At 45.5% G+C, this 27,965-nt stretch overlaps 1 protein-coding gene across 1 annotated transcript in view; it reads left to right on the top strand.

The window, feature by feature from the left end:
- Positions 1–19,346, top strand: part of LOC132821767 (sodium/hydrogen exchanger 9-like) — a 488,707-nt gene extending 469,361 nt beyond the window's left edge. Inside the window, exons 15-16 of the mRNA XM_060834524.1 lie at positions 1,196–1,301; positions 15,302–19,346. Coding sequence (XP_060690507.1) covers positions 1,196–1,301; positions 15,302–15,466 — 271 coding nt within the window. The 3' untranslated portion in view covers positions 15,467–19,346. The remainder of the gene's footprint in view (positions 1–1,195; positions 1,302–15,301) is intronic.
- Positions 19,347–27,965: the final 8,619 nt, after the last annotated feature.

The following is a 27,965-nucleotide window of genomic DNA, read 5'->3' as shown; positions in this document are numbered from 1 at the left end:
AAAAATTACAAAATATCCTGATGAAGTCTGCAAGATGAATCTTCAGCCTCAGTCTTCCCGCTCCACCCCTCAGATCGAAGGAAACTCTGATGCTGTCCAGGTCAGTGCCAAAGTGACACTTGATTTGGCAGCACTTGTTGAACAAAGGGGATACAGGACACTAGCTGGTTTCTAGATTAGATTCCCGACAGTGTGGAAACAGGCCCTTCAGCCCAACAAGTCTACACTGACCCTCTGAAGAGTAACCCACCCAGACCCATTTCCCTCTGACTAATGCACCTAACACTCTGGGCAATTTAGCATGGCCAATTCACCTGACCCGCACATCTTTGGACTGTGGGAGGAAACTGGAGCACCCGGAGGAAACCCACACAGACACGGGGAGAATGTGCAACCTCCACACAGACAGTCGCCTGAGGCTGGAATCGAACCCGGATCCCTGGTGTGTGAGGCAGCAGTGCTAACCACTGAGCCACCATGCTGCCTTCAGCCATTGGCCAAGATCCCAGTCAGCTCCACACCCTCCAGTGTTTTTCAGACTGTGGGCCTTTGTCTATTAATGTGAAGTTTATTTCTGTATCCCCAGAGAAAGCAGCCAACTGCAGCTCCACACCGTTTCTGAATATCGCAGGGATTTTTGTGTCACATAAACTGGGTGTGTTTCAATCTCCAAAGTGCACCTTTGCTTTTCCATAATGTAATATATGAGGTTAAAATCACCAGTCCCACTCTCTCATCAGACTGGTGATGGTTTAACCTGAGGGTCACCACACCTCAGATGAGAGGAAGGGTTGAGAAGGAGAGTCCTTAATGGTAACTTCACTCACATTGTCGGTGTCACTCTGCATCACAAACTAGGAGAAAGTGAGGGCTGCAGATGCTGAAGAGTTACAGTCAAAACGTGGGGTGCTGGAAAAGCACAGCAGGTCAGGCAGCATCTGAGAAGCAGGAGAGTCGACGTTTCCGGCAAAATGTTCCTGATGAAGAGCTTATGCCCGAAATATTGACTCTCCTGCTCCTTAGATGCTGCTTGACCTGCTGTGTTTTTCCAGCGCCACACTTTGCGACTGCATCACACAGCACCCAGCTGAGCTATAACATAAAGTAGTGATGCTTGTCAGTGCCTCCTTTATAATACAAGTGTTGTTAGATTCAAAACAGAAGTTGCACATTCCTTCCTTAACAAAGCCACAAGATACTTAAAGCCAGCGTTGACACATTCCGGTCCACCGCTCACAACAACGTTGCCAGCCTGGTGTGGTCCCATTGCTAAGCTACTGACCAGCCCTCAGGCGTACCAGGTAAGCCTTTTCTTATTAACTTCTTCTGGATGTGACAATTTGAATTATAAACCTTATGATTAAATTTTGAAATGGATAGTTTTATTAGACTACCTGCCATTGTCATTATCGTTTCTTGCAAGTGGGGAATGCCAAAGCATCAGTTATTTCCTGGCATCTGTCCCATTGTGTTTTGATGATTGGCTTTGTCCTGGTCATCTCCAGTATCAGTGAGTGAGTGCAAAGGAACTTAGCCAGGAGTGAGGCGTCAACTAGAAAGTAAATTGATATCCTGTTTGACCTTGTGTTATATTCAGTAATGCTGAAGTTTCCTATGGTAACATGTAGTATGAAACTAATTGTTAGTTAGACCATGTAATTTGGCATGAAAACATTTGGTTCCAAAAGGCCTGTTCTGTTCAACTGTTCAAACCTGGAAGAAGGGGCACCCATAAAAGCTAAAAGGTAAAAACAATGACTGCAGATGCTGGAAACCAGATTCTGGATCAGTGGTGCTGGAAGAGCACAGCAGTTCAGGCAGCATCCAACGAGCAGCGAAATTAACGTTTCGGGCAAAAGCCCTTCATCAGGAATAAAGGCAGTGAGCCTGAAGCGTGGAGAGATAAGCTAGAGGAGGGTGGGGGTGGGGAGAAAGTAGCTTGGAGTACAATGGGTGAGTGGGGGAGGGGATGAAGGTGATAGGTCAGGGAGGAGAGGGTGGAGTGGATAGATGGAAAAGGAGATAGGCATTTAGGACAAGTCCGGACAAGTCATGGGGACAGTGCTGAGCTGGAAGTTTGAAACTAGGGTGAGGTGGGGGAAGGGGAAATGAGGAAACTGGTGAAGTCCACATTGATGTCCTGGGGTTGAAGTGTTCCAAGGCGGAAGATGAGGAGTTCTTCCTCCAGGCGTCTGGTGGTGAGGGAGTGGCGGTGAAGGAGGCCCAGGACCTCCATGTCCTCGGCAGAGTGGGAGGGGGAGTTGAAATGTTGTGCCACAGGGCGGTGTGGTTGATTGGTGTGGGTGTCCTGGAGATGTTCCCTAAAGCGCTCTGCTAGGAGGCGCCCAGTCTCCCCAATGTAGAGGAGACCGCATCGGGAGCAACGGATACAATAAATGATATTAGTGGATGTGCAGGTAAAACTTTGATGGATGTGGAAGGTTCCTTTAGGGCCTTGGATAGAGGTGAGGGAGGAGGTGTGGGCGCAGGTTTTACAGTTCCTGCGGTGGCAGGGGAAAGTGCCAGGATGGGAGGGTCATAAAAGCTAATACTAGGCCACAGATTCCCAATCTGAAAATGTGTTGCTGGAGAAGCGCAGCAGATCAGGCAGCATCCAAGGAGCAGGAGAATAGACGTTTCGGGCATGAGCCCTGCCCATTCCTGAAGAAGGGCTCATGCCTGAAACGTCGATTCTCCTGCTCCTTGGATGCTGCCTGACCTGCTGCGCTTTTCCAGCAACACATTTTTCAGTTCTGATCTCCAGCATCGGCAAGCCTCACTTTGTCCACAGATTCCCAATGATGTGAACATGCAACGTAACAGTCTCCACGTTGATGAGACAGGGTTCCTTTGTCATTCAAGTTTCCATTAACCAGCAAAGGGATGAAGTTAGACTTCAGATTAAACTGAATCTACAGAACCAGGCAAAGGTGTCTAATGCAGTTGCAAATTACTGCAGATGCTGGGTCTGTCCTGAAAACAAAAGTGCAGCTAGTCAGGCAACATCCATGAAGGGAGAGTTAAGTTAGCAAAATGTTAGCTTGCTTTGTCTCCATGAATGCTGCCTGACCCGCTGTGATCTCCAGCATTTTTGTTTTCAGCAAAGGTTTCTTAATGATGTCTGAGTTATTGTGTGCAGCGGACTTGGTCCCTACAATGTTTATTTGCAAAGCATGCTGGATCAAGCAGAACTGTTGCAGCAGCTGTAAAGAAGGCAGATGTTATCCAAAGCAGCGATGTGCTGTTGAACACTCAGTTGTTCCAACATCAAAGAAGACAAATTGAAAATCCTGGCAAAATCTACACACAGTTTCAGATATGGGTGGGCCCGGCTCAGGTGGAATGCAGCAAAGTTCAAATCTAAAACTCAAATCGAGTCTGTTTCAATCCCACCCACTCGCAGTTTGAACAGAGACGGGAGTGATTAAGCTGCTCCCGGGAGGCAGGTTTGTAATCTGCTGAGGCTGCAGGCTGGATCTTTCCCCAGCTTTGTTTCCTGATCCACGGAAAATACAACTAACAGGAAAGCAAAAACTGCAACACGGAATAAGTACCTTTCCAGTACTACAGCTGGAGTGCAGTCTAACCTACTTGTCTCTCCATGATGAGGCCCCTCCCCTCCCTTGTGAGTGACCTCCTCCTACAATTCCCCCGACCACCCACACCTTCATATCCAGAGCCCAGACTTCAGCACCTGACCCATCCCTGAATTCTGGGTTAGAATGGTGCTGGAAAAGCACAGCAGTTCAGGCAGCATCTGAGGAGCAGGAAAATCAATGGTTTGGGCAAAAGCCCTTCATCAGGATTGAGGAATCCGAAACATTGATGCTGCCTGACCTGCTGTGCTTTGCCAGCACCACTCTAATCTAGACTCTGATCTCCAGCATCTGCAGTCCTCATTTTTGTCATCCCTGAATTCTGCCTTCCCACCTGCCCAACAAACAACCTATATCTCCATTATCTACCCCCAACACCTCCCCCAGTACTGATTCCTCTCTGCAATCTCTACACAAACCCACTCTCCACCCTTCGCCACCTCGAAGTCTCTTCCCATCACTTCCAATTCTCCGGACCGCGCTGGATAACAGTGGCTACTACCGACAGTCTTACCCCACCACAACCATGTCATTGAGCTGCTGGTGGGCTGAGGTCTTCTCAGAGTCAATGAGTGACCAATGCCTAGCTGCTGAAGTTGGGATGGGGGAGAGGGGTCTGTTGGCAAAACCTGAAGGGCCACCCCACAGTGTTAGACCTCTGGGGTGCTCAGGAAACCCCAGCCCGACCAGGTTATCAACTGTGTGTCCTCTTCAGTTCCAGCTTCAGGTGACTGTCCATGTGGAGTTTGCACATTGTCCCTACGTGGGTTTCCTCCGCGTATTCCAGTTTCTTCCCATGATCCAAAGATGTGCAGGTTAGGGTGAACTGTCCATGATAAATTGCCCATAATGTTCAGGGATGTGTGGGTTAGGTGCATTGGTCAGGAGTAAATATAGGACAATAGGTAAGGGAATGGCTCGGGGTGGGTTACTTTTTGGAGGGCCAGTGTGGATTTGTTGGGCAGAAGGGCCTATTTCCACACTGTAGGGATTCTATGATTCTCACTCTCAGGCTGTGCCCAGTAAAGGTGAGGACCCATGGCTTCTCCCTGTTACAGCACAGGAGAAATTCTCACTGCATTGGATATGCATCGAGTAATAAATAACCATGGATGAACAGGCACAGCCCACTGGGAGAATCAACAATAGATCTTAATCCTGCAGCCACAAGTATGCCTTCTGTCTTCCCAAAGCCTGTCCACCATCTACAAGACATAACTCAGGAGTGTGATGGAATACTCCCCACTTGCCTGGATGGGCACTGCTCCAACACTCAGGAAGATTGACACCATCCAGGACAAAGCAGTCCCACTTGATCAACACTGCATCCACAAACATCCACTCCCTCCACCACTGACGCTCAGTAGCAGCAGTGTGGACCATCTACAAGATGCACTGCATAAATTCACCAAAGATCATCAAGTCAGCACCTTCTAACCCACAATCACTTCCATCTGAAGGGACAAGGGCAGCAGACATATGGGAACATCACTACCTTCAAATTCCCCTCCAAGCCACTCACCATCCTGACAAGGAAATATTTCGCTTTGGTTCACTGTCGCTTAGTCAAACTCCTGTAATTCCGTCCATCAGAGTCATTGTGCATCAACCCACATCAGGTGGTCTACAGCAGTTCAAGAAAGCAGCTCTCCACCACCTTCTCAAGGGTATCATTGGCTCGAGCCATCCCTGTTTGCCCAGAGGGCAGTTAAGAATCAACTGCGTTGCTGTGGGACTGGGTCACATGTCGGCTATGATATGGAGCTGCCAATGTCAGGGAGAAAGTGAGGACTGCAGATGCTGGAGAGTTAGAGTCAAAAGCTGTGTTGCTGGAAAAGCACAGCAGGTCAGGCAGCATCAGAGGAGCAGGAGAGTCGATGTTTCGGGCATAAGTCCTTCATCAGGAATGTGCCACACTTTCTAAAGTCAGAACTCTCACAATGCCAGGTTACAGTCCAACGGTTTATTTGAAACCACAAGCATTTGATTTCAAGCTTGGGACAGGCAATAAATGCTGCCCCAGGAGTGAATAAAAACAGTTTGCTTTTTAAGAAGCAAGTAATGTTAGTGTGATCAAGTAATGATAGTTGCTACCACCTGATGAAGGAGCAACGCTCCGAAAGCTAGTGTGCTTCCAATTAAACCTGTTGGACTATAACCTGGTGTTGTGTGATTTTTAACTTCATACCAGGCAATATCCTTATAAACCTTCTCTGCACCCTCTCCAAAGCGTCCACATCCTTTTGGTAATGTGGCGACCAAAACTGTACACAGTATTCTAAATGCGGCTGAACCAAAGTCTTATAGATTTTAACATGACTTGCCAGCTCTTGTACTCAGTATCCCGTCCGATGAAGGTAAGCATACTATATGCCTTCTTGATCACTCTATCCACCTGTGCAGCCACCTTCAGGTACAATGGGCCTGAACTCCCAGATCTCTCTGCTCATCAACTTATCCCAAGGCTCTTCCATTTACAGTATAGTTCACTCTAGACTTAGACCTTCCAAAATGCATCACCTCACATTTGCCCTGATTGAACTCCATCTGCCATTTCTCTGCCCAACTCTCCAGTCTATCTATATTCTTCTGTATTCTTTGACAGTCCCCTATACTTTCTTCCACTCCACCAATCTTAGTGTCATCTGCAAACTTGCTGATCATACAAACAGTGCCCTCTTACTGATCATTTATGTATATCACAAACAACAGTGGCCCCAGCACTGACCCCTGTGGAACAGCACTGGTCACCTTTCTCCATTTCGAGAAACACCCTTCAACTACTACTCTCTGTCTCCCATTGCTCAACCAGTTCTTTATCCACCTAGCTAGAACACCCTGCACACCATGTGACTTCACTTTCTCCATTAGTTTGCCATGGGGAACCTTATCAAACATCTTACTAAAGTCCATGTATATGACATCAATAGCCCTTCCTTCATCTATCAACTTGTTCAATTCCTCCAAGAACTCTATTAAGTTGGTAAGGCATGATCTCCCCCGCACAAAACCATGTTGCCTATCACTGATAAGCTCACTCTCTTCCAAATATAAATAGATCCTATCCCTCAGTACCTTCTCCAGCAATTTTGCTGCCACTGACGTCGGGCTCACTAGTCTGAAGTTACCTGGAATATCCCTACTACCCTTCTTGAACAGGTGAGCAACATTAGCACCTCTCCAGTCCTCCGGCACTTCATCTGTGTTTAAGGGATGCTACAAAGATATCTGTCAGAATCTGATCATTCAACTCAGTGGCACGTTGATGCTTTTCCCTTATACCCTTTGATCCCTTTAGTCTTCTGAACTACATCCAGTACCTTCGTGAAAAAATTCAATATTTTGTCTTCAATTACTTTCTGCAGCAGAGAATTTTACAGGCTCACCACTATCTGAGTGAAGACATTTCTCCTCATCCCAGTCCTAAATGGTTTACCATTTACTTTTAGTTTTATTGAAGAAACTGAGAATAGGTACATGGATGTAATGTTCTCGGGGACGTTTTTATTAATTGAAACAAGATTTTTGACTTGTGTATGCTGAGATAGAACATAGTTTCACCATGTTATTTGTGGTGAACTTGTCGACACTGATGGATTTGACAATTCACTCTTGTAAAATGGATCTGAAGCTGCAGGGTGACACTGAAAGCTGCAGATCATTTCCTACGCTATGTAATAACTTTTGAGGCAAAACTGAAATTGTTTGAGAAGCAACTGCGAGAGAAGAGGACAGATCCTATTGGCTTGGCAGAAGTCACAAAGTCACAAGGGGGGAAAGGTTCACTGTCGCAGTCAAACTCCTGTAATTCCGTCCATCAGAGTCATTGTGCATCAACCCACATCAGGTGGTCTACAGCAGTTCAAGAAAGCAGCTCTCCACCACCTTCTCAAGGGTATCATTGGCTCGGGCCATCCCTGTTTGCCCAGAGGGCAGTTAAGAATCAACTGCGTTGCTGTGGGACTGGGTCACATGTCGGCTATGATATGGAGCTGCCAATGTCAGGGAGAAAGTGAGGACTGCAGATGCTGGAGAGTTAGAGTAATATGTAATAACTTTTGAGGCAAAACTGAAATTGTTTGTGAAGCAACTGCGAGAGAAGAGGACAGATCCTATTGGCTTGGCAGAAGTCACAAAGTCACAAGGGGGGAAAGGATCCAGTTTCCATTTGAAGTGAGTAGTCGATAGAGTTGACATGGCTTTGATTGCACATTCTGACCGCGTTGATGACTCCTTGCCGTTAGAATTCATTAGATTTTTTTAAAAAACTATTTCCGCAAGAACTTGGAGTCCAATGATGACCATGAATCCATAGCCAATTGTCAGAAAAGCTACCTGGTTCAGTAATGTCCTTTAGAGGAGAAAACGGCCATCTTTATCTGGTCTGGCCCACATGTCACACTGTGTTATAGTCCAACAGGTTTATTTGAAATTACGTGCTTCCAGAGCACTGCTCCTTTAGCAGGTCACCTGTTGGACTGTAACCTGGTGTTATGTGACTTCTGACTTTGTCCACCCCAGTCCAACACTAGCAGCTCCACATCATAACCTACATGTGACCCCAGTCCCACAGCAATGTGGTTGACTTTTAACTGTCGTCTGGGCAAATAGGGATGGACCCAGCCAGTGACACGCTCATCCCATGAATAAATAATATAGCAGATGAAATGTTATATCTTGCATGATTTCTCTAAGCTCCCTTGGCAGGTTGAGTGGATATTTTCAGTATTCAGGAGCTCTTATGTAAGGGTGTGTCTAGGTGAGAGTGACCATTGTGACCTACGTCCTTCAGTGTTGTCCTAGTGTGGGCATGATGGCTTGGCTGCAGAGCGCTCAGACATGGAGTACCCATATTCTCAAGGCTTCAAGTTCTGTTTCATGTCCAAAATGGTAGCCGGGCAACACAAGGACACTTTCTTTTGTAGAATAAAGGTAAAATACTGCAGATACTGGAAATCTGAAACAAACACAGAATGCTGGAGAAACTCAGCAGATCTGGTATCATCTGTGGAGAAAGGAGCTGACGTTTCCAGTCCAAGATGACTTGTCTTCAGAATGTTTAGCCATTCCAGCCACCATGAAGTCCTTGGCGTCAGCATGCATCAGATGTATGCAGACAGCAGCAGCTCCATGGGAACACCACCATCTGCAAGTTCCCCTCCAAGCCACTCACCATCCTGACTTGGAAATACATCGCCATTCCTTCACTGTCACTGGGTCAGAATCTTGGAATTCCCTCCCTGAGGGCATTGTGGGTCAACCCACAGCAGGTGGACTGCAGCAGTTCAAGAGGGCAGCTCCCCCCCCCCCCCACCTTCTCAAGGGCAATTGGGGACAGACAATATCTGCTGGGCCTAGCCAGTGACACCCACAACCCACAAGTGAATGAAAAAAAATGACTGTGATGTCAGTATTACATAAGCCTAATGCAGCAGTGTCATCTTTGACCTCCACACTCCAGTCGGAGTGATTAATAGCTTTGAGGCTAGTTCTTGAGTGATTCCCACTGGCTGCTGCTCCATTATTGGAACTGCTTGGTGGTTTGTGCTATTACTTATAGTTTGTAAAGCCTCCAGAAAGTGGTGCGGCTTCTGATGCTGGTTCCTTACATGAATAGGAAAGGCTTCGAGGGATTTAGGCCAAGAGCAGGCAATAGACGTGGAGCTGGAAAAGCATAGCTGGTCAGACAGCATCCGAGGAGCAGGAGAGTCCATGTTTTGAACCAAAACCCTTCGTCAGGACAGGAGAGGGGGAGGGAGCCCAGAAGTATATAGAGGGAGAAGGGTGGGATGTTGATAGGTGTATGGAGATAGGGGGTTATTGTGATTGGTCAGTGCGAAGGTTGGAGCGGATAGGAGAGTAGGAAGATGGACAGGATGGGTCAGGTCAGAGAGGTAAGAAAGGTGGAGCTAGACATGGGTTAAGGCTGGGGGACACAGAGACTTTAAAGAACTTTAGGACTAGTTTAGTTTGAGTTTATGTTCGGTACAGACTGGTCGGTTACTGAAGGGTCTGTTCCTGTGCTGTATGACTCTGTGACCTGCCTGGTTCCAGTCGAATGTGGTGGAGTTTCTATTCTCCCTTGGCCTCCAAGGGGCCTGAGCAAAGGCACTGAGGGGGAGAAGGGGGATGCTGTATCCACCTAGAGTCTTTCAGGAGGCATTGTCCTTCGTCAACCTAGGCCAGGAAAAATGTCTGTGATATCTCAGGAGCAGAGGCCTTCAGGGTCAGCGAGGGCAGAGGTACCTGCATTGCTGCACGTGGCCATGAATGTATCTGGGCTGGAACAGGGGCCATCTCCACCTTCTTGGAATTCTTCATCCCCTATTCCATCAGATTACCATCAATGTGGGCTTACAGAGAGAGGGTAGGATGGTCTTCAGAGGGTTGGTCCAGACTCGATGGGCTGAATGTTTTTTAAAAATTGATTTGGGGGACTTGGGTATCGCAAGCATTGATAGCCCATCCCTATTTGCCCTTAAGAAGGTGGTCGTGTGCTGCCTTCTTGAATCGCTGCAGTCCACTTGCTGTAAGTTGACCTACAATGCCGGTAGGGAGGGAATTCCAGGATTTTGACCCAATAACTGTGATATATTTCCAAGTCAGGGTGGTGAGTGACTTGGAGAGCTTGCAGGGGATGGTGTTCCCAAGTACCTGCTGCCCTTGTTCCTTCTGGATGGAGGTGGTCATAAGTTTGGAAGGTGCTGTCTAAGGATCTTCGGTGAATTTCTGCCATGCATCTTGTAGATAGTACATACTGCTGCTATGGAGTGCCGATAGTGGAGGGATTGAATGTTTGTGGATGTGGTGCCAATCAAGCGGGGGCTGCTTTGTCTTGGATGGTGTCAAGCTTCTAGAGTGTTGTTGGAGCTGCCCCCATCCAGGCAAGTGGGCAGTATTCCATCACACTCCTGACTTGTACCTTGTGGATGGTGGATAGACTTTGCCGAGTCGGGAGTATCCTAAGTGTCTGAACTGCTCTTATAGCCCCTATGTTTATATGGTGAGTCCAGTTGACTTTCTAGTCAATGGTAACCCCAAGGATGCTGACAGTGGGGGTTTCAGTGATGGTAATACCATCAAATGTCAAGGGGCGCTGGTGAGAGTCTCTCTTATTGGTGATGGTCATTGTCTGGCATTTGTATGGTGTGAATGTTACTTGCCATTTGTCAGCCCAAGCTGGATATTGTCCAGATCTTGTTGCATTTGAGCACAGGCTGCTTCAGTGTCACAAATGCTGCTAAACATTGCAATCATTGGCGAACATCCCCACTCCTGACCTTACGACAGAGGGAAAGTCTTTGATGAAGCAGTTGAAGATTGTTGGGCCTAGGCCACTACCCTGAGGGACTCCTGCAGAGATGTCCTGGAGCTGAGATGAGTAACCCTCCACAACCACAACCATCTTCCTTTGTACCAGGTTTGAGAGGGGTCTGAATGGCCTCTATCTGCAGTGTGGGGATTCTATGACTCTGAGAAGTGACTGCCATTCTTTTTTGTACAGACAAGTAAATTTCCCTCCCTCATTCCAGTGGGAGAGAAACAGATGGAACCTGCCCATGAGTTCCAGAGGGCAGTAAACCATCCCATCATAGAGTATGTCATTGGCTGTGTGCAAGGCGCTTCACACATACCCAATATCGAATCAGAGATATACCGCAACCACAAAGATTTCACTTCCTCAATGTACAGCAAGACAGCGACTACACCTGCTACATTATGCATCTAGCTGAAAATGTGTTGCTGGTTAAAGCACAGCAGGTCAGGCAGCATCCAAGGAATAGGAAATTCGACGTTTCGGGCATAAGCCCTTCATCAGGAATCTAGGTCAGTGATTCACATTCAGGACATTGCTCTTTGTAACTCAGTACAGTCTGTGTCCCTGCTCCCTGATGTTTGAGGATTTGAATGGATCTGATGGACAATTGGTTGCGCCATTCGCTGCCAAATTATGCTCCACGCAAACCTGCACTGAGCTGCTGAAGCAGTTTCCTAGCCCTGAATCCTCCTGAAAGGTGAAATAACCCCAGCCATTGTTTATCCCCTCCCCCCACCCCGCCACAATCCCATTTGTGTATCCTCAAACCACTTTATCTTGGGTCCTCCAGCTTTTGTCAAATGTCCAACGTGAGGAGTTCATGGATTTCAAACTCACGAAGACTGAAACACTCCAATCATCATCTTCTGCCACTTTGCACCCTCTCACTAGCCCATTGGATCAAACTTCCTCTATGGTTCACTCTGTATCCTTGTCCTAAATTTTCACCATTCTCTAATTTCTCTCCTGTTTCCCCTCATGCCCTCTCCCAGCTCAACTTCTCCATAAGTTCCACCTCTCAATCTCACCAAGCTGCTGATCTCTCAGCTTCCCTTCCTGGTTTCCAGGTTTGCTGATATTGATCATGGTTTTCTCTGTTCAGATACTGTCCCCCTGTTTCTCAAATCTGACATCATCACCCCTCCTCAAAATTAAAAAAAGTTCTTGCAGACTACTACCTGTCTTCAAAATACATACCTTCTCAAAATCTTCCACCGTGGGGGCAGTATGGTGGCTCAGTGATTAGTACTGCTGCCTCACAGCGTCAGGCAGGCGTCAATCCCACCCTCAGACGACTGTCTGTGTGGAGTTTGCACATTCTCCCCGTGTGGGCGTGGGTTTCCTCCGGGTGCTCCGGTTTCCTCCCGCTGTCCAAAGATGTGCAGGTCAGGTGGCTTGGCCATGCTCAATGGTCCATAGTGTTCAGGGATATGTAGGTTAGGTGCATTAGAACATAGAACATAGAAAAGTACAGCACAGAACAGGCCCTTAGGCCCACGATGTTGTGCCGAGACCTAATCCTAATGTAAAATATAGTAACTTAACCTACACACCCCTCAACTCACTGCTATCCATGTGCATGTCCAGCAGTTGCTTAAATGCCCCCAGTGACTTCTCTTCCATCACCACCGCTGGCAACGCATTCCATGCATTCACAACTCTCTGCGTAAAGAACCTACCTCTGACATCTCCTTTATACCTTCCTCCAACCTATCTTAGTCAGGAATAAATATAGGTTAGGGGGAATGGGTCTGAGTGAGTTACTCTTCAGAGGGTCGATGTGGACTTGTAGGACCATAGGGCCTGTTTCCCGCACTGCAGGGATTCTATGAATTGTCCATCAGACATAAGGCCTTTGTAGACAAGAGCCAGAACCATAGGTGCAATGAGCGAACTGACCACAGTATCATGGGACAGAAGACTGACAGACAGGATACAATTGGAAGATTGACTATGTTTAGAGTTGATAAACTGCTGGCCTGAATGGTCGCCCCTCCCCCAGCTTGCTGTAGGATCTGCCAACAGCACTTACCTGAAGAACTTGCTTTAATTTTTCAGTCTTTGCTAGATACTGGGGAAGTGCTAAGGAGTTGGAGAGTGGTGAAGTGACAGTCTTATTCAAGGAAGGCTGTCAAGGTGATTCCAAGGAACTACGCACTCATTTAGTTTAACTAACTAAAGGTTAGGAAGCAATAATCAGAAAAGGAACGAAAAGTGACCGAGTGGTTTGAATGAATCAGAGTCCAAGCACAGACGTGTACAAGGTGTATTAGGCTTCACTAATTTAAGTTCTGATAAAGAAGGAGTGAAGATCGATGGTGGAATACACTGGATATTATTTATTGGAATTTCAGGCAGTGCTTGACAGCAGGTTGGTTAACCAAATTGAGGCCCATAACTCAGAGGGTCAATGTCCAACTGAAGAAGAAAAGATTGCTTACGGAGGGAAAACCATGAGTCATGGGGTCTGATACTTTCCAAACCTATGACCACTTGCATCTAGAAGGGGCAAGGGCAATAGATACATGGGAACACCACCTCCTGCAAGTTCCCCTCCAAGCCACTCACCATCATGACTTGGAAATAGCGTCATTAGGTCAAACTCTAGGTATTTCCTCCCTAACACCATTGTGGGTCTACCTACAGCCCATAGACTGCAGCAGTTCACCAAGGCCGCTCACCACCATCTTTGCAAGGACACCTAGGGATGGGCAATAAACACTGGCCCAACCAGTGATGCCTGTGTTCCATGAGTGAGGGAAAACAAAGATTGTTTTTCAGATTGAAGGATGCCAGGCAATGATGTTCCTCAAGGGTCACAGCTAGGACAACTGCTTTCTTCGACCTATAGGGTAACAGTAAAAGTTCAGCATTTGTCTGTGGTAATTTATAATGAAGAAGAAACCAATTGTTTGCAAGAAGACATAAATAAACTGTCGGAATTTAAAATGTAATACAGTCAGTTCTGCTATAACATGGCATTTCCGTTCTAGTGCAATCCCATATTGTAAGAATATTCTGCTCCATCTCTATCTCCGCACAGTTCAGGAATTACTAGAAGAAGCTGTCGAGGTGGATCACCAGAAGTGATGCCTACCTCAGGGCTTGAAGTAATGAAGATAGATTGTCCAAGTGAGACAGCTATTTCCTTTAGAGAAGTAAAGCACACAGAAGACAACATTGAGGCATTTAAAATGATGGAATGATTGGCCTATCAGGATCAGTAGGCAATTTAATATGGAGACAAACAATCATCACATTTTAAATGATTTCCCTCGAGTTTGCAATAAAATAATAGCTTTCAAAAAAAAAATCTAAAGCCACAGGAAGTGACATTCAGCAACGCAAATACAATGTACAAAATAAATGCTTTCTAGATTTGCTGGACTTGACATGTACTGAGCTTTGGACACTCTCAATGGATGATTGCTCTGTTAGAATCGAGATTAAATATCATGGTGTACTGTTTGATCAGTTCTGCGCATTACACAGAAAAGCTTTTGCTCAGTTGGTGAATTGAGAGACAAGGCAAAAGTGAGGACTGGAGATGCTGGAGATTAGAGTCAAGGTTAGTGTGGTGCTGGAAAAGCACAGCAGGTCAGGCAGCATCCGAGGAGCAGAAGAATCGACGTTTCGGGCAAAAGCCCTTCATCAGGAATCGGTGCGTCTGATGAAGGGATTTTGCCCGAAACGTCAATTTTCCTGCTCCTTAGATGCTGCCTGACCTGCTGTGCTTTTCCAGCAACACTAATCTTGAAATTGAGAGACAAGTCTGTCTATGTTGTAAGGGCTAATCTGGATTTCCTAGTTTTTTTTTCTTTATTCTTTCACAAGTGGGTGTCACTGGCTAATACAGCACACATTGTCCACGGCTAATGGCCTCGAAGTCAACCATGATATACAGGGCAGACCAGTAAAGGAAGGCAGTTTCCCTTCCCTCAAGGGGATTTTTTTTTCACCCCCTTAATGATCAACATTGAATTCATGGTCATCATTAGATTCTTCATTCCAGATTTTTATTGAATTCAAATTCTACCAACTGCCATGATGGGATTTGAACCCAGGTTCCCAGAGTCTCTGGATTAGTAGTCTAGTGATAATACCACTTGATTGTCACCTCCCCCAGTTTACTACTCAAGACATAACTCTAGAAGGGAAAAGGGAAGAACATGTTTCTGCGTCTGAGGTAAACTGTAGACAAAATATACCTGAATTATTCCTGCTATAAATAACTATTTAACCTCCCTGTATTTCCTTGTTCTGGACTCCAAAAGTATGTGCTCAATGAGAATTAACTGGCTTCCACAGTGTTACGGCTGCCTGAGTCATTAATGGTGCTATTGTCAAGAATTATAAAACAAGTTGCTCCTGTTATTTTTAAACATAGGACCGTCAGAAGGAAGATGACACAGATTATATAATCAATAACGATGAGCTGTCGATGTATTATGAAGACAAAGCAGTGCCTGCTTCCAGCTCGGGGGAGGAGCCAGGAAAGAATATTCCTAACCAAGAGCAACCAGGGGACAAGGATATCTTCCATGAAGGATAAATTCAATGAACCGTCGGCGCTACCTCTAAATAGATTCCAGGTGGCTGTGCATTTGAAATTGTTTTTTTGGCACATTTTTTGGTGAGGGAACAAGATAAAAAGGGAGATTGAAAAGCTCCTATTTACTTAGACCAATTCAACTACTCCAGTTCTTATGTTCCTATTTGTACATTCTCCTGCTTAGCAGTCTCAAAACTGTCTCAATACTAAAATCCAAACCCACAGCCAGAGCAGCTGGACCAATACTTAAACGGTGAGTTCATGAATTCCTAACAGTAACAAGCCTGAGACCAAAAGGCTATCTGTTGACATTTTTGGAAGAATGTTATTTTAATTCTGTCCAGAGCCTTGGGAATTTGCCTGACCAATCAAATTTGTGTAACTGCACTGACTTTGATGGCTTTTTCCTTTGAAAAGCTCTTTGATGTCGTACTAAACTTTGCTCCTTTCTGTCTATGATATAAAACAAGCCCCTGCTAGTGCCTCTTTGCAGTCATGCAGAAATGATTCCTGTGCAGACTTCGCAATAGTGCTCGGTTACTGCTGAAGAAGTACCTTTGCACTATTATGGAAACTTTCAAAAGTTAATTAACATAAATGTAATTGTACCTTTCTGTATTCTTAGTAATCTTGAAGGGTGTTAGAATCCCAAAGGTCAGTGGTACTTTTCTTATAATGTAACATTACATTCCACTGTTCTGTTGGTGTAATGGATTGAATTTCGGTTATGTTCTTCATAGTCTCTGGTAATGGTTGACTAAGACAGGTCACCTATAAACTGAAAAAATTATGGAACTCAACTATTTCAGTGTCTTAGTAAATAAATGCATTGTTTGAAGTCTTCTGGAATCCTGTGCTTTGCGTTATGCCGTGGTATGAACCCATACAGATCAGAAAGTCCCAACAATGATCCTGGACAGGAGTCAACATCTAACAATGAACTTCACGGCCCCTGGGCTGGGGAGAAGTATAGAAGCATCTACTGTGGAATTGCTACCCTTTCTGGATACAGAAAGGATTGAGGGTGTAAGACTGTGACAAAAAGCCTGACAACACTCATTCCCATAGCTCACATCTGGAAGTAAGGTAGTGGAGGCTGTCAGTGCTCACAAAACTACCAAAGTGGGAAGTTGATTTGGGGGCCCACTGCTTCCAAAGCTCCAGCCAGAAGGGTGTGTAGGTGCCAGTGTTGTACTGGAGTGGACAAGGTCAGAAGTCGCACAATGCCACGTTATAGTCCAGCAGGTTTATTTGAAACCGCAAGCTTTTGTCAGGTGATGAAGGAGCGGCGCTCTGAAAGCTTGTGATTTCAAATAAACCTTTTGGACGATAACCTGGTGTCATATGATTTCTGACCTTGTCCAGCTTGGAAAGGGAAGAACAAAGTTTTAGCAAGAATGATGAGATTAGATTCCCTACAGAGTGGAAACAGGCTATTTGATCTAACAAGTCCACACCAACCCACTGAACAGTAACACACCCAGACCTATTCTCCTACGTTTACCCCTGAGTAATGCACCTAACACTATGGGCAATTTAATACAGTCAATTCACCCAACTTGCACATCTTTGGACTGTGGGAGGAAACCCGCACAGATACAGGGAGAATGTGCAAACTCCACACAGATAGTTGCCTGAGGCTGGAATTAAACCCTGGTCCCAGGTGCTGTGAGGCAGCAGTGCTAACTATTGAGCCACTGTACTGCTGCTTAGAGGTAGGAATCTGGCTTTCTGATCACTGGGTTTCAATAAAGGCTTCCAAAATACGTTTGATGCTGGGCAATTAACATTTCAAAACCGTGATTGATCTCTTTCTGTTAGGAAAGGTTATTATGGGTTAAAGAATCAAAGCAGCTGGGATACAGACAGAGCCATGATTTAACTGTGTAGCAGAGGAGGCTAGATACTTCCTTAAGGTAGATGCTACTTATAACAGAATGTAAACAGTATGTTGGATTAGGATTTGTCTGAAAGGCTTCGCTCCATCACATTTAACATGCACCTCCTGGGGGAAAAAAAGGGAAGATTATGTTTCTGCATCTGAGTTAAACCGAATTGTTCAAAAAAAAAGTACTGTCAGTATTTGTTGGTGTAAATGTTGCTGTGAAATAGCTAATGAGGTTCTCCAATTCTTTCCGATATACCTAAAATTCAAACCAATCTAATACTGTACATATTTTATACAGGCTACACTTAGCCCTTGTCATGATCGTAACTTCACAGACTGTTAATCTCTGTTATATTGTTAACTATTATTTGTGAAATAACCTTTTATCTCTTTGGGTTTGCAATGAACGGGATGAAAGTCTGTTCTGAAATTTTCTGGAACTTTGTATTATGCATTAGTAAATTTGCTGTAATAGAGACATTGGGTAATCTTACAACAGACCCTGCAGCTCATGTAGAGCAATGCCATTTCTCTTACATTTGGAGTGATCTCCAAGAAACAGATGAAGGCATCATTTTGTCTTACATCATTGGAGAGGCTACGAAAAGCAGTATCTAACCTTTCTCAGTATGTGTGTGCTGCAGAAATATAAAACATACAGTTGTCATCTTTGCTTTGTCACACATATTGGAGACAGTCAAATCCTTTGACATTCAGACAAGATGATTTTAGTTAGCTCTCAGATAGTTTATAAGGAGTCTCATGGTATGATAACGCGGGACTTCATGAACCAGAAATAGAAATAAACAAAAAACAAAAAAATTTCCAGCCCAGGAACAGGCCCTTCGGCCCTCCAAGCCTGAGCCGATCCAAATCTACTGTCTAAACCTGTCGCCCAATTCCTAAGCATCTGTATCCCTCTGCTCCCCACCTACTCATGCATCTTAAATGAATCTACCGTACCTGCCTCTACTACCTCTGCTGGCAACGCGTTCCAGGCACCTACTGTGTAAAGTACTTGCCGCATGTATCCTACTTAAACTTTTCACCTCTCTCCTTGAAAGCGTGGCCTCTCGTTATTGAATCCTTCACCCTGGGAAAAAGCTTATCTCTACCTACCTTATCTATACCCTTGATGAATGGTGAACTTTAATTTAATTCAAAACAAAGTCTTGATTTACCTTCATGAAAATGATGTTGACAAAACGGAAGGACAAACAATAAATCATACGTGGCAAAACCTTGAAATATCGATTCAGTAACAGAGGCTGCACAGGGAAGGGAGGTTTTTTGTGTGTTTACTCAGGGGATACAGGCCCAGCATTTATTGTCCATCCCTAATTGTCCAAAGGTCAATTAAGAGCCAACCACATTCCTGTGGGTCATGTAGGTCAAGCTGCCAGATTTCCTTTTCTAAAGGACATTAGTGAACCATAATCCATGTTAGTTACTATGGTCACTATTACTGACACTAGCTTTACATTTCAGGTTTTTAATGAACTGAATGTAATTAGCTTCAGTCTCTGGATTACTGTACCTGTGGCATTACTATCACAAACTTAACATTTTTCTATAAAAGATGGTGGAAAACGAATGACCCTCTGTCATATCAGCATCCTACACTATTTTAATTGAAATTGTGGAAAAATTGCTTCTTAACTGATATTTCTTTGACTCTCTCAGATTATGTACCGTCGAGAATCAAAATAGTTGTTGTCTTTGTTGCTACCACAAGTAGACATTCCCAAAAATCACCATCTCCATCACAGGCAGTGCCTAACTACCAAAGAAAATGGCCAAAGTTAAACAAAAGAGCAAGAATTAAAAGTAGCAAACTACCTATCTGAAATCCTGTCTTCCTTTCCAAAAACTAACTTTAAACAAACTTGCCTGTCATGTATTTTCTGTACCAAGGGTGTAAGATGCCTTCGCAGTGTGACCTGTTATAACTTGGTGCACTTTCACAATGGAAATAAAGTGAAACAATTTCAATTTGATGGATTTGTCTTTTACTGCAAGCGCTAAATGTATTGCTTCTTATCAAATGCTAGAGTACTGGCAAAAGCAAGGCTAGCTCTGATAACACTGGAGTGGGAAATGTCTCTTTGGAGGGAAAGTTAACATCTCTTTTCCAATCAATTCTTGTTGGTATGAACTTAGTAAAGTTGACCCACAATAATGCAGCCACAAAGGGAAACTTGATCTGCAAATATTCCCAAAGAGTAAAGGGAGACCACTTACACCAGTGGGCTTCGGGGCAGTGAGACAAAAATTCTATTAATTCACTTGAATCAACATCTCTACACATTGCAATCCTATTATAACTGCCGTGGACCTTTTCTCACTGCACTCTCGTGTTCAGCCTCAGAATGATTGCACAGGTCTCTAATAATCCAATTGCCCTCAATAATCTTCTATAAGTCCCAAAGAACACCCATCTTTATCCCTTGTTGAAATGATCCTCTTTTCTATCCCCTTGGTGCCAATGTTGCGAATTAGAGCAAGGCCTCAGGTAAACTAGGAAAAAGCCCAGGCTGAGAAAATCCCCAAAGGATCAACATTTTAGATATTTCTAAGCAACCTTTTCAGACATAGCTCTGGAGCAGGTGGGACTTGAACTTAAACCTGCTGGCTCAGAGGTGTCGATACTCCCACTGTGTCGCAAGAGTCCCTTCGATGGTCAAATGGCCTCCGGCTCAGTCTTACTGTCAGCTGTTTCCATCCTGGATAACTCTCCCATTAGCTATGTAACAGGTATCAGGTTGTGACCTCATTGAGGTGTGCCTCCCCCCCCCAACCCCCACCCCCGAGACTCCTCTAGACAATGGGGAGGAAGTTCCATCTTCAAGAGCTGGGGTCAGTGCAGTTGCTGTGAGCTATCTGACTCCAGCACAGCTATTGGAAGCAGTGCCGACAGCAGAGATTGCAGAATTCCCTGAAGGGAGTTAAGCTGCAGTGGAGCCGGTACCTCAAGGTAAGTCCAGGCTTCCTCTGGGAGGCCCCGGAAATCAGGGCTTAGGATGGTCAGAGGTGGGCGGGGACAGGGAACGCAGGTAAACACCATCTTAAGGGGTTGCAAAGGAGGCAGAATCATGTTGCCTGATCACCAGGCCCAGTAGAATATGGTACAATATTCTCCACCACCAACAATCCCACCTTCAAATGTAGGTAAAATCCCAACAACAATGGGATGAGGCAATTGGCTATCCAGCTGACTCTCATTCAAGTAAATCGAGGGACACCTACCTAGGCGCTGTTAAAATTCCAGCAAGGGTGGCGCAGGCAAGTAGATAGGTTTCAGGATTGTTGTCCCTGTATGGCACAGCCAATATGACAGACCCCTTAAACCTCATGCCATCCCGCCACTCCAACCCCTACCCCACCCATGCCCAAACCTGCCATTCCCATAACTGGGAGGCTCATAAAGTTGGGTAATCGTGCCCATGCTTATATTAGGAGTTTGTTACACAGAAGCAAATTACTACTGATGCTGGGAATCCCAAATAGGTGAGTGTTACCTATATGGGCTTGACTAAAGCATTCGACAAGGTTCCTCACAGTAGGTTGGTCCAGAGGATTAGTCACACAGGATCCACGGTGAGTTGCTAAGTTGGACACAGAATTGGCTTGGTGATAGATGGGGTGGTTGTGTAGGTCTGTGGCCAATGGTGTTCTGCAAGGACCAGTGAGGGACCTCTGTGGTTTGTTACATATATATAAACAATTTGGATGAAAGTGTAGGTGGCCTGATTAGTAGAATTGCAGACAACATGAAAATCGGTGAGTTGTGGATAATGAGGATGGTTATTGAAGGATGCAGCAGAATGTAAGTCAGTTGGAACATTGGGTGGAGGAATGGAAGAGGAAGTTTAATCCAGACAAGTGTGAGGTGATGCAAGAGGAAAGTCTACAATAAATGAGAGGACCCTCAGGAGCATTGATCAAGGGATCTTGGGATGTAAGTCCATAGTTCCCCCGAAAGTGGTAACACCACTGGATAAAGTTCTAAAGGAGGTGTATAGAATGCTTGCCTTCATCAGTTGGTGTATCACAGTTGGCAAGTCATTTTGCAGCAGTGTAAAATGTTAGTTTGGCCACATTTAGAGTATTGTGTGCAGTCCTATTCGCTGCACTATTGGAAGGAGGTGGAGGCTTTGGAGAAGGTGCAAAAGAGGTTTACCAAGATGTTGCCTGGATTGGAGTATATTAGCTATAAGGAGAGGTTGGACAAACTTGGATTATTTTTGCTAGAGCATCTGAGACTGAGGGGTGACCTGATAGAAGTGTATAAAATGATAAGAGGCATGACTAGTCAGAGACTTTTCCCCGGGGTGGAAAGGGAGTACAGATTTACACGGGGGTGGGGGTACACAGGAAGGTAGGTGCTTGGAACAAGAGATGGTGGTCGAAACAGATACGCTAGCAATCTTTAAGAGGTGTTTAGACAGACAGATGTACAGGGAATGGATAGATATGGATCATGTGCAGGCAGATGGGATTAGTTTAGAGTCGCATCATGGTCAGTGCAGACATGATAGGCTGAAGGGCCTGTGCTATACTGCTCTGTGTTCTTCCTATCCTATTTCTTATGGTTTTATAGTCACTGTGGAAATGGGTGGAAGATGTGTCGGCCCCAACTCCTGATTCTGCCTTTGTTCACGGTCTCCTATATGAGGTGCAGGGGAGGTGAGGAGTTGCAGCCAGACCCGCTCCCAGTTAATGGCCACTGCCTCTGACAGAATCTGTCAATTCTCCTGCTCCTCGGATGCTGCCTGACCTGCTGTGCTTTTCCAGCACCATACTCTTTACCCTGATCTCCAGCGTCTGCAGTCCTCACTTTCTCCAAGCAACTTGTCCCTGTAAGAGAAGGCAGTTATTTCAGTGAGTGTTGCAATGCTAGTGTCTCATGATTTTGTAAGCCCTACTCCAGCAGGCAGTCACTCCACAGCACGTCCGGAGCTTCCTATAAGCAGCAATCACATCCAAATGCAGCAAGATTCACGTAACGTCTTGAATGCCTCCATTGAACCTGCCTCCACCACATTTCCAGGCATTCCAGTCCCTAACTACTCACTAAGTGAATAAGTCTTTTTTTCTCAAATTACCCTTGCTTTGTTTGCATGTCACTTTAAATCTATGTTGTCTTTTTTTTATATTTTACGAGCAGAACCAGTTTCCCCTGTCTGCTCTGTCCAGGGCGTTCATGATTTTGAAAACCTCTATCAGATCTCCTTCTCAGTCTCCTGTCTCCGAGGTGAACAGTCCCAACTTTTCTTCAATCTATCCTCATCGCTGAAGTTTCCCATCTCTGGATCTATTCTTTCGGTCAACCGCATCTGGAATCACATGTCGGTCAGACCAAGTAAAGATGAGAGAGTTCCTTCTCTCAAGGATGCAATTCCCCACTAGCAGCTTGCCAATCTGAAAAAGGCCCAGTTATCTTTACTCTTGTTCACAAAGCAAACTTATTTTTTTCCCATGTGTACAGATTACCCTCTCCTCCATGTGTTCTTGGTTTGAATTGGTGTTAGCTCCTCATGATATTGTAACCCACCCTCCACTCCAGCAGGCTGTCACTCAGCAGCACATTCAGGGTTTCTGCTAAGCTGCAATCACATCCAAATACAGCAAGACCCAGTCAGTGTCCAGAATGGGGCTGATAAATGACAAGTAATGTTCATGCCACATAAGTGCCAGGTAATGACCACCTCCAACAAGAGAGAACCCAACAATCTGACCTTGACATACAGTGGCATTACCATCAAAGAATTCATTCGCTATCAACACCCTAGCAGTTACCACTGACCAGAAAGTGAACTGGACTAGCCATGTAAATACTGTGGTTACAAGTGCAGGTCAGAAGCTAGGAAAATGGAACAAAGAATTGTGGATACTGGAGATCTGAAATCAAAGCAGAAATTGCTGGCAAAACTCAACAGGTCTGGCAGCATCTGTGGGGAGAAAGCAGAGGTAACGTTACAAGTCCAATGACTCCTCTTCAGGACGAGGCTAGGATTCCTGCAACAGAGCTCTCGCTCTCGCTCTCTCTGTCTGTCTCACTCACTCATGCACTCTACCTATTTCTCTCTCTCACACACACACTCTGTCTCTCTCTCACTTACACACATATTCTCTCTCTCTCTCACTCACTCACACACACACACACACACACACACACACAGTTTCTCTCTCACTTACACACATATTCTCTCTCTCTTGCTCACATACACACACACTCTCTCACTCTCTCACTCTCTCACTCTCTCACACTCTCTCCCCCAAGGTCCTGGTCTATGAGATGACCATGTCAGTCTGGACATTGGCACCACCTCCCCGCCCCCCCAATCTGGAAGCCAGATGTTTCCGACTGTGGACAATACACCCTCCTGGATGACCCTGTTCCTGCCCATTCTCTGCCTCTTTAATGTATTCTCCCCATTTATACTGCTCCCCCCACTTCACAATTAATTCCCCTTCCCCCAACTTGCAGAAAACAATCCCTGTAGCTTGCTGAGTCTGCTCCTCACAGCCGTGCCCTGCCCTGTTTTCCCTTTCGTATTTTTGGATGTTTGGGACAGATTGATCATGACCCACTGCTGTGAATCTTCCCCATGCTGCCCCCAACTAAGCAACCCAGACAAAAACAGCCCAGACCCCTGAACAATGCTTTACAGCTCTCTAGACAAGGTGGTAAAGGATGTATTTGGCATGCTTATCCTCATTACTCAGACTCTTGAGTATAGGAGCTGGAACGTTACGTTGAGGTTGTAAAGGACGTTGGTAAGGTCATTTTTGGAGTACTGTATCCAATTCTGGTCCCCCTGCTGTAGGAATGCTATTATATTGGAAACAGCTCAGAAAAGGTTTACCAGGTTGTTACTGGGACTGGAGGATTTGACTTAGAAAGATAGACAGGATACGCTGGGGCCTTTTTCACTGGAGCATAGGAGGATGAGGAATGACCTTATAGAGGCTTATAAGATCATGAGGGGCATAGATAAAAGAGAACAGCAAGGGTCTTTTCCCCAGGGTGGGAGAGTTTAAAACTACGGGACACAATTTTAAGGTGAGAGGAGAAAGTTTTTAAAAAGGACTTGAGCGACAACCATTTTACGCGGAGAGTGGTTTGTGTTTGAAATGAACTTCCAGAGGAAGTGGTGGGTGTAGGTATAGTTACAGCTGAAAATGTGTTGCTGGCTAAAGCACAGCAGGTTAGGCAGCATCCAAGGAATAGGAAATTCGACGTTTCGACGTTTCGGGCATAAGTCCTTCATCAGGAATCAAGCTTATGCCCGAAACGTCGAATCTCCTGTTCCTTGGATGCTGCCTGACCTGCTGTGCTTTAACCAGCAACACATTTTCAGCTGTGATCTCCAGCATCTGCAGACCTCATTTTTTACCCGTAGGTATAGTTACAACATTTAAAAGAAATTTGGACAGGTACATGAATAGGAAAGGTTTGGAGGGGAATGGGCCAGGAGCAGCCAGGTGGGATGAGGTTAGTTTGGGTACATGGTTGCCGTGAACTGGTTGGACCAAAGGGTCTGTTTATGTGCTGTATGACTCTGTGACTATCCCCTTGTGGGACAGTGTAAAAGCAGAGGGCTTACTCTCAGAATAAGGGATCGCTCATTAGTATAGAGATGTTTGGAGCTCAGGTCAATGCAGCAAACAGGTAGGCCATGCATTAGGATGGACAGGGGCTAGGGAACCTATATCCTGGGACAGTATGCAATATTGGTAGCCCTCCCCATAAATCCCAGAGGATTAGCACCTCACCAAGTCCCCAGTGAGCTCATGAGACATCACCTGCTTCCCCCCTCAAACCCCAAGGCCTTGGCCTATGAGGGGACCATGTCAGGTCTGGTCATACAATAACTGCCTGTATATTGGCAGGGAGCATGTGTATTGGCAGGGTGCCATGATGGTTGTAAGAGATTGGCAGTTATTGGGTGCCAATGGCTGTGGACTGATGCCCATGGATTGACCACTTGATGCTAAGCAACATAGAGGCTGGTCAAAGTCAGCAGCAAGCTACAGTCACCAAGTCCTCACACAGACATCCATGTTGAGACTTCTTGATGTCTATTTTCTGCAGCAGTGAGATAAGACACAAGGCAATGTACAGGGTTTATTAAGGAGGGACAGGGGCATTAAGGAGCTCAAATCCACCTTAGTTAGCAATTTGCCATAGTCCAATGAAAAATTGCTTTGTCACTCATCAAAAGCATGAAAGATGATTCAAGGTATTCCCAACATCGAGGTTGGCCACCTGCAATTCTTACCATCACCCAGGTCACTTAGACCTAGAGAAGACTCTGCCTTTAGTGTCTCTTATAGTCATTTACTGTACATGTGTTGCAATTGCAAATGAACTAATTTGGCAAGAAACAGTTTGGAACAGGATTGAGAAACCAAAGGTTGCCAATGGGTACACCTTTGTTCCACAGTCCATTGAGTGTTTTAGAAATTCAGTCAAATCACAGGGAGAATGAGACATTGAAGGAAAGCGTTGTCCACACAAAGGAACTTGCAATTGGCCGGCAGCCCTCTCTTGGTTTTGCCAATCGGTGGTTTTCAGCAGTTTGACTAACTGGGAAACATCTTAATATTGCAACACGGTTTGGTCTGGTGTTGACAGTGTGTAAATAAATAGAAAGTCCATTTGTTCATGAAAACCTGATGCCTCAGCCTGAATTGTAGTTGGCTCAGTAACATTTTTCCTTTAGCCAATTGCGTACCAAAGAAACTAAAGCTCCAGTCAACAGTGAGTAAATAACAAACAGAAAGATTCAAGATATTCTCATCCAAATATTGGCATGTAACCCACAGTACTAATGAGGAATAATAAATTATAAGAAAGAAGGGAGCAACTGCATGTGATTTTCTTGTGAATGTATAATGTTGTATTTAAATATTTAGGTACAAGTTAGCAGCAGGCGTTGCTTCTCAGCCCCTCCAGTCCACCCCACTGTTCAGGAAGATCAAGACTATTCCAATTACAGAGTAACCTCAAATATCCAAATATCAATTATCCAAATATCAGATTATCCAAAAGAGATCTCGAGGTCCCAATAGAAACATGACATCAAAGATGTGTTTCCAACACTGATCGTGTCTTTAATTAAAAGTGAACTCGGCTTACTGAAATACTGCCGAGAACAGTCCTGGACATCGAGCGGAGCCCAGGCACTGACTCCAAATAACTGAGTGCCCACACTCTCTCCACACACTTTCCCTGGATTTACCAGGAGTACCTTAAATCCCCCTTTCCCAGAAATTCTCTCCAACATTGTCCTGCACAGGGCAAAGAGGGAACTTGTCACAAAATTGCAGTAAAATTTCTGTGTATGTATGTGTGTGAGAGAGAGAAAGAGAATGTGTGTGTATGTGTGTGTGAAAAAGAGAGTATGTGCGTGTGAGAGAGAGAGCGTGTGTGAGAGAGAGTGTGTGTGTGTGTGTGTGTGTGTGAGAGAGAGAGAGAGAGAGAGAGAGCGTGGATGTGTGTGTGAGAGAGAGCGTGGATGTGTGTGTGTGAGAGAGTGTGTGTGTGAGAGAGAGAAAGTGTTTGTGTGTGTGTGTGGGTGTGTGAGAGAGAGTGTGTGTGAGAGAGAGTGTGTGTGTGTGTGTGTGTGAGAGAGAGTGTGTGTGTGTGTGTGTGTGAGAGAGAGTGTGTGTGTGTGTGTGTGAGAGAGATAGTGTATATGTGTGTGTCTATGAGAGAGAGAGTGTATGTGTGTGTGAGAGAAAGAGTGTATGTGTGTGGGTGTGTGTGTGAGTGAGAGAGAGAGCGTGTGTAAAAGTGTGTGTGTGGGTGTGTGTGAGAGAGAGAGTATGGGTGTGGGTGGGTGTGAGAGAGTATGTGTGTGGGTGTGGGTGGGTGTGAGAGAGAGAGTATGTGTGTGGGTGTGTGTATGAGAGAGAGTGTGTGTGTGTGAGGGTGTGTGAGAGAGAGTGTATGTGTGTGAGAGGGTGTGTGTGTGAGAGGGAGAGAGTGTGTGAGAGAGAGTGTGTGTGTGTGAGAGGAAGAGTGTGTGTGTGTGAGAGTGTGTGGGTGTGTGTGTGAGAGTGTGTGGGTGTGTGTGTGAGAGAGTGTGGGGGTGTGTGAGAGAGGGTGTGGGTGTGAGAGAGGGTGTGGGTGTGAGAGAGAGTGTGGGTGTGAGAGAGAGTGTGAGTGTGGGTGTGAGAGAGAGTGTGGGTGTGGGTGTGAGAGAGAGTGTGGGTGTGGGTGTGAGAGAGAGAATGTGTGTGGGTGTGTGAGAGAAAGAGAATGTGTGAGAGAGAGAATGGGTGTGGGTGTGTGTGTGTGAGAGAGAGAATGGGTGTGGGTGTGTGTGTGTGAGAGAGAGAATGTGTGTGGGTGTGGGTGTGTGTGTGTGTGAGAGAGAGAATGTGTGTGGGTGTGGGTGTGTGTGTGTGTGAGAGAGAGTATGGGTGTGGGTGTGTGTGTGTGAGAGAGAGTATGTGTGTGGGTGTGGGTGTGTGTGTGTCGGTGTGAGAGAGAGTATGGGTGTGGGTGTGGGTGTGTGAGAGAGAGAGTATGTGTGTGTGTGAGAGAGAAAGAGTGTATGTGTGTGTGTGAGAGAGAAAGAGTGTATGTGTGGGTGTGAG

Source organism: Hemiscyllium ocellatum, chromosome 13 (assembly GCF_020745735.1).
Source record: "Hemiscyllium ocellatum isolate sHemOce1 chromosome 13, sHemOce1.pat.X.cur, whole genome shotgun sequence".
Lineage (NCBI taxonomy): Eukaryota > Metazoa > Chordata > Chondrichthyes > Orectolobiformes > Hemiscylliidae > Hemiscyllium > Hemiscyllium ocellatum.
Note: the sequence above shows the minus strand (reverse complement) of the source record. Positions and strands in the feature narration are given on the sequence as shown.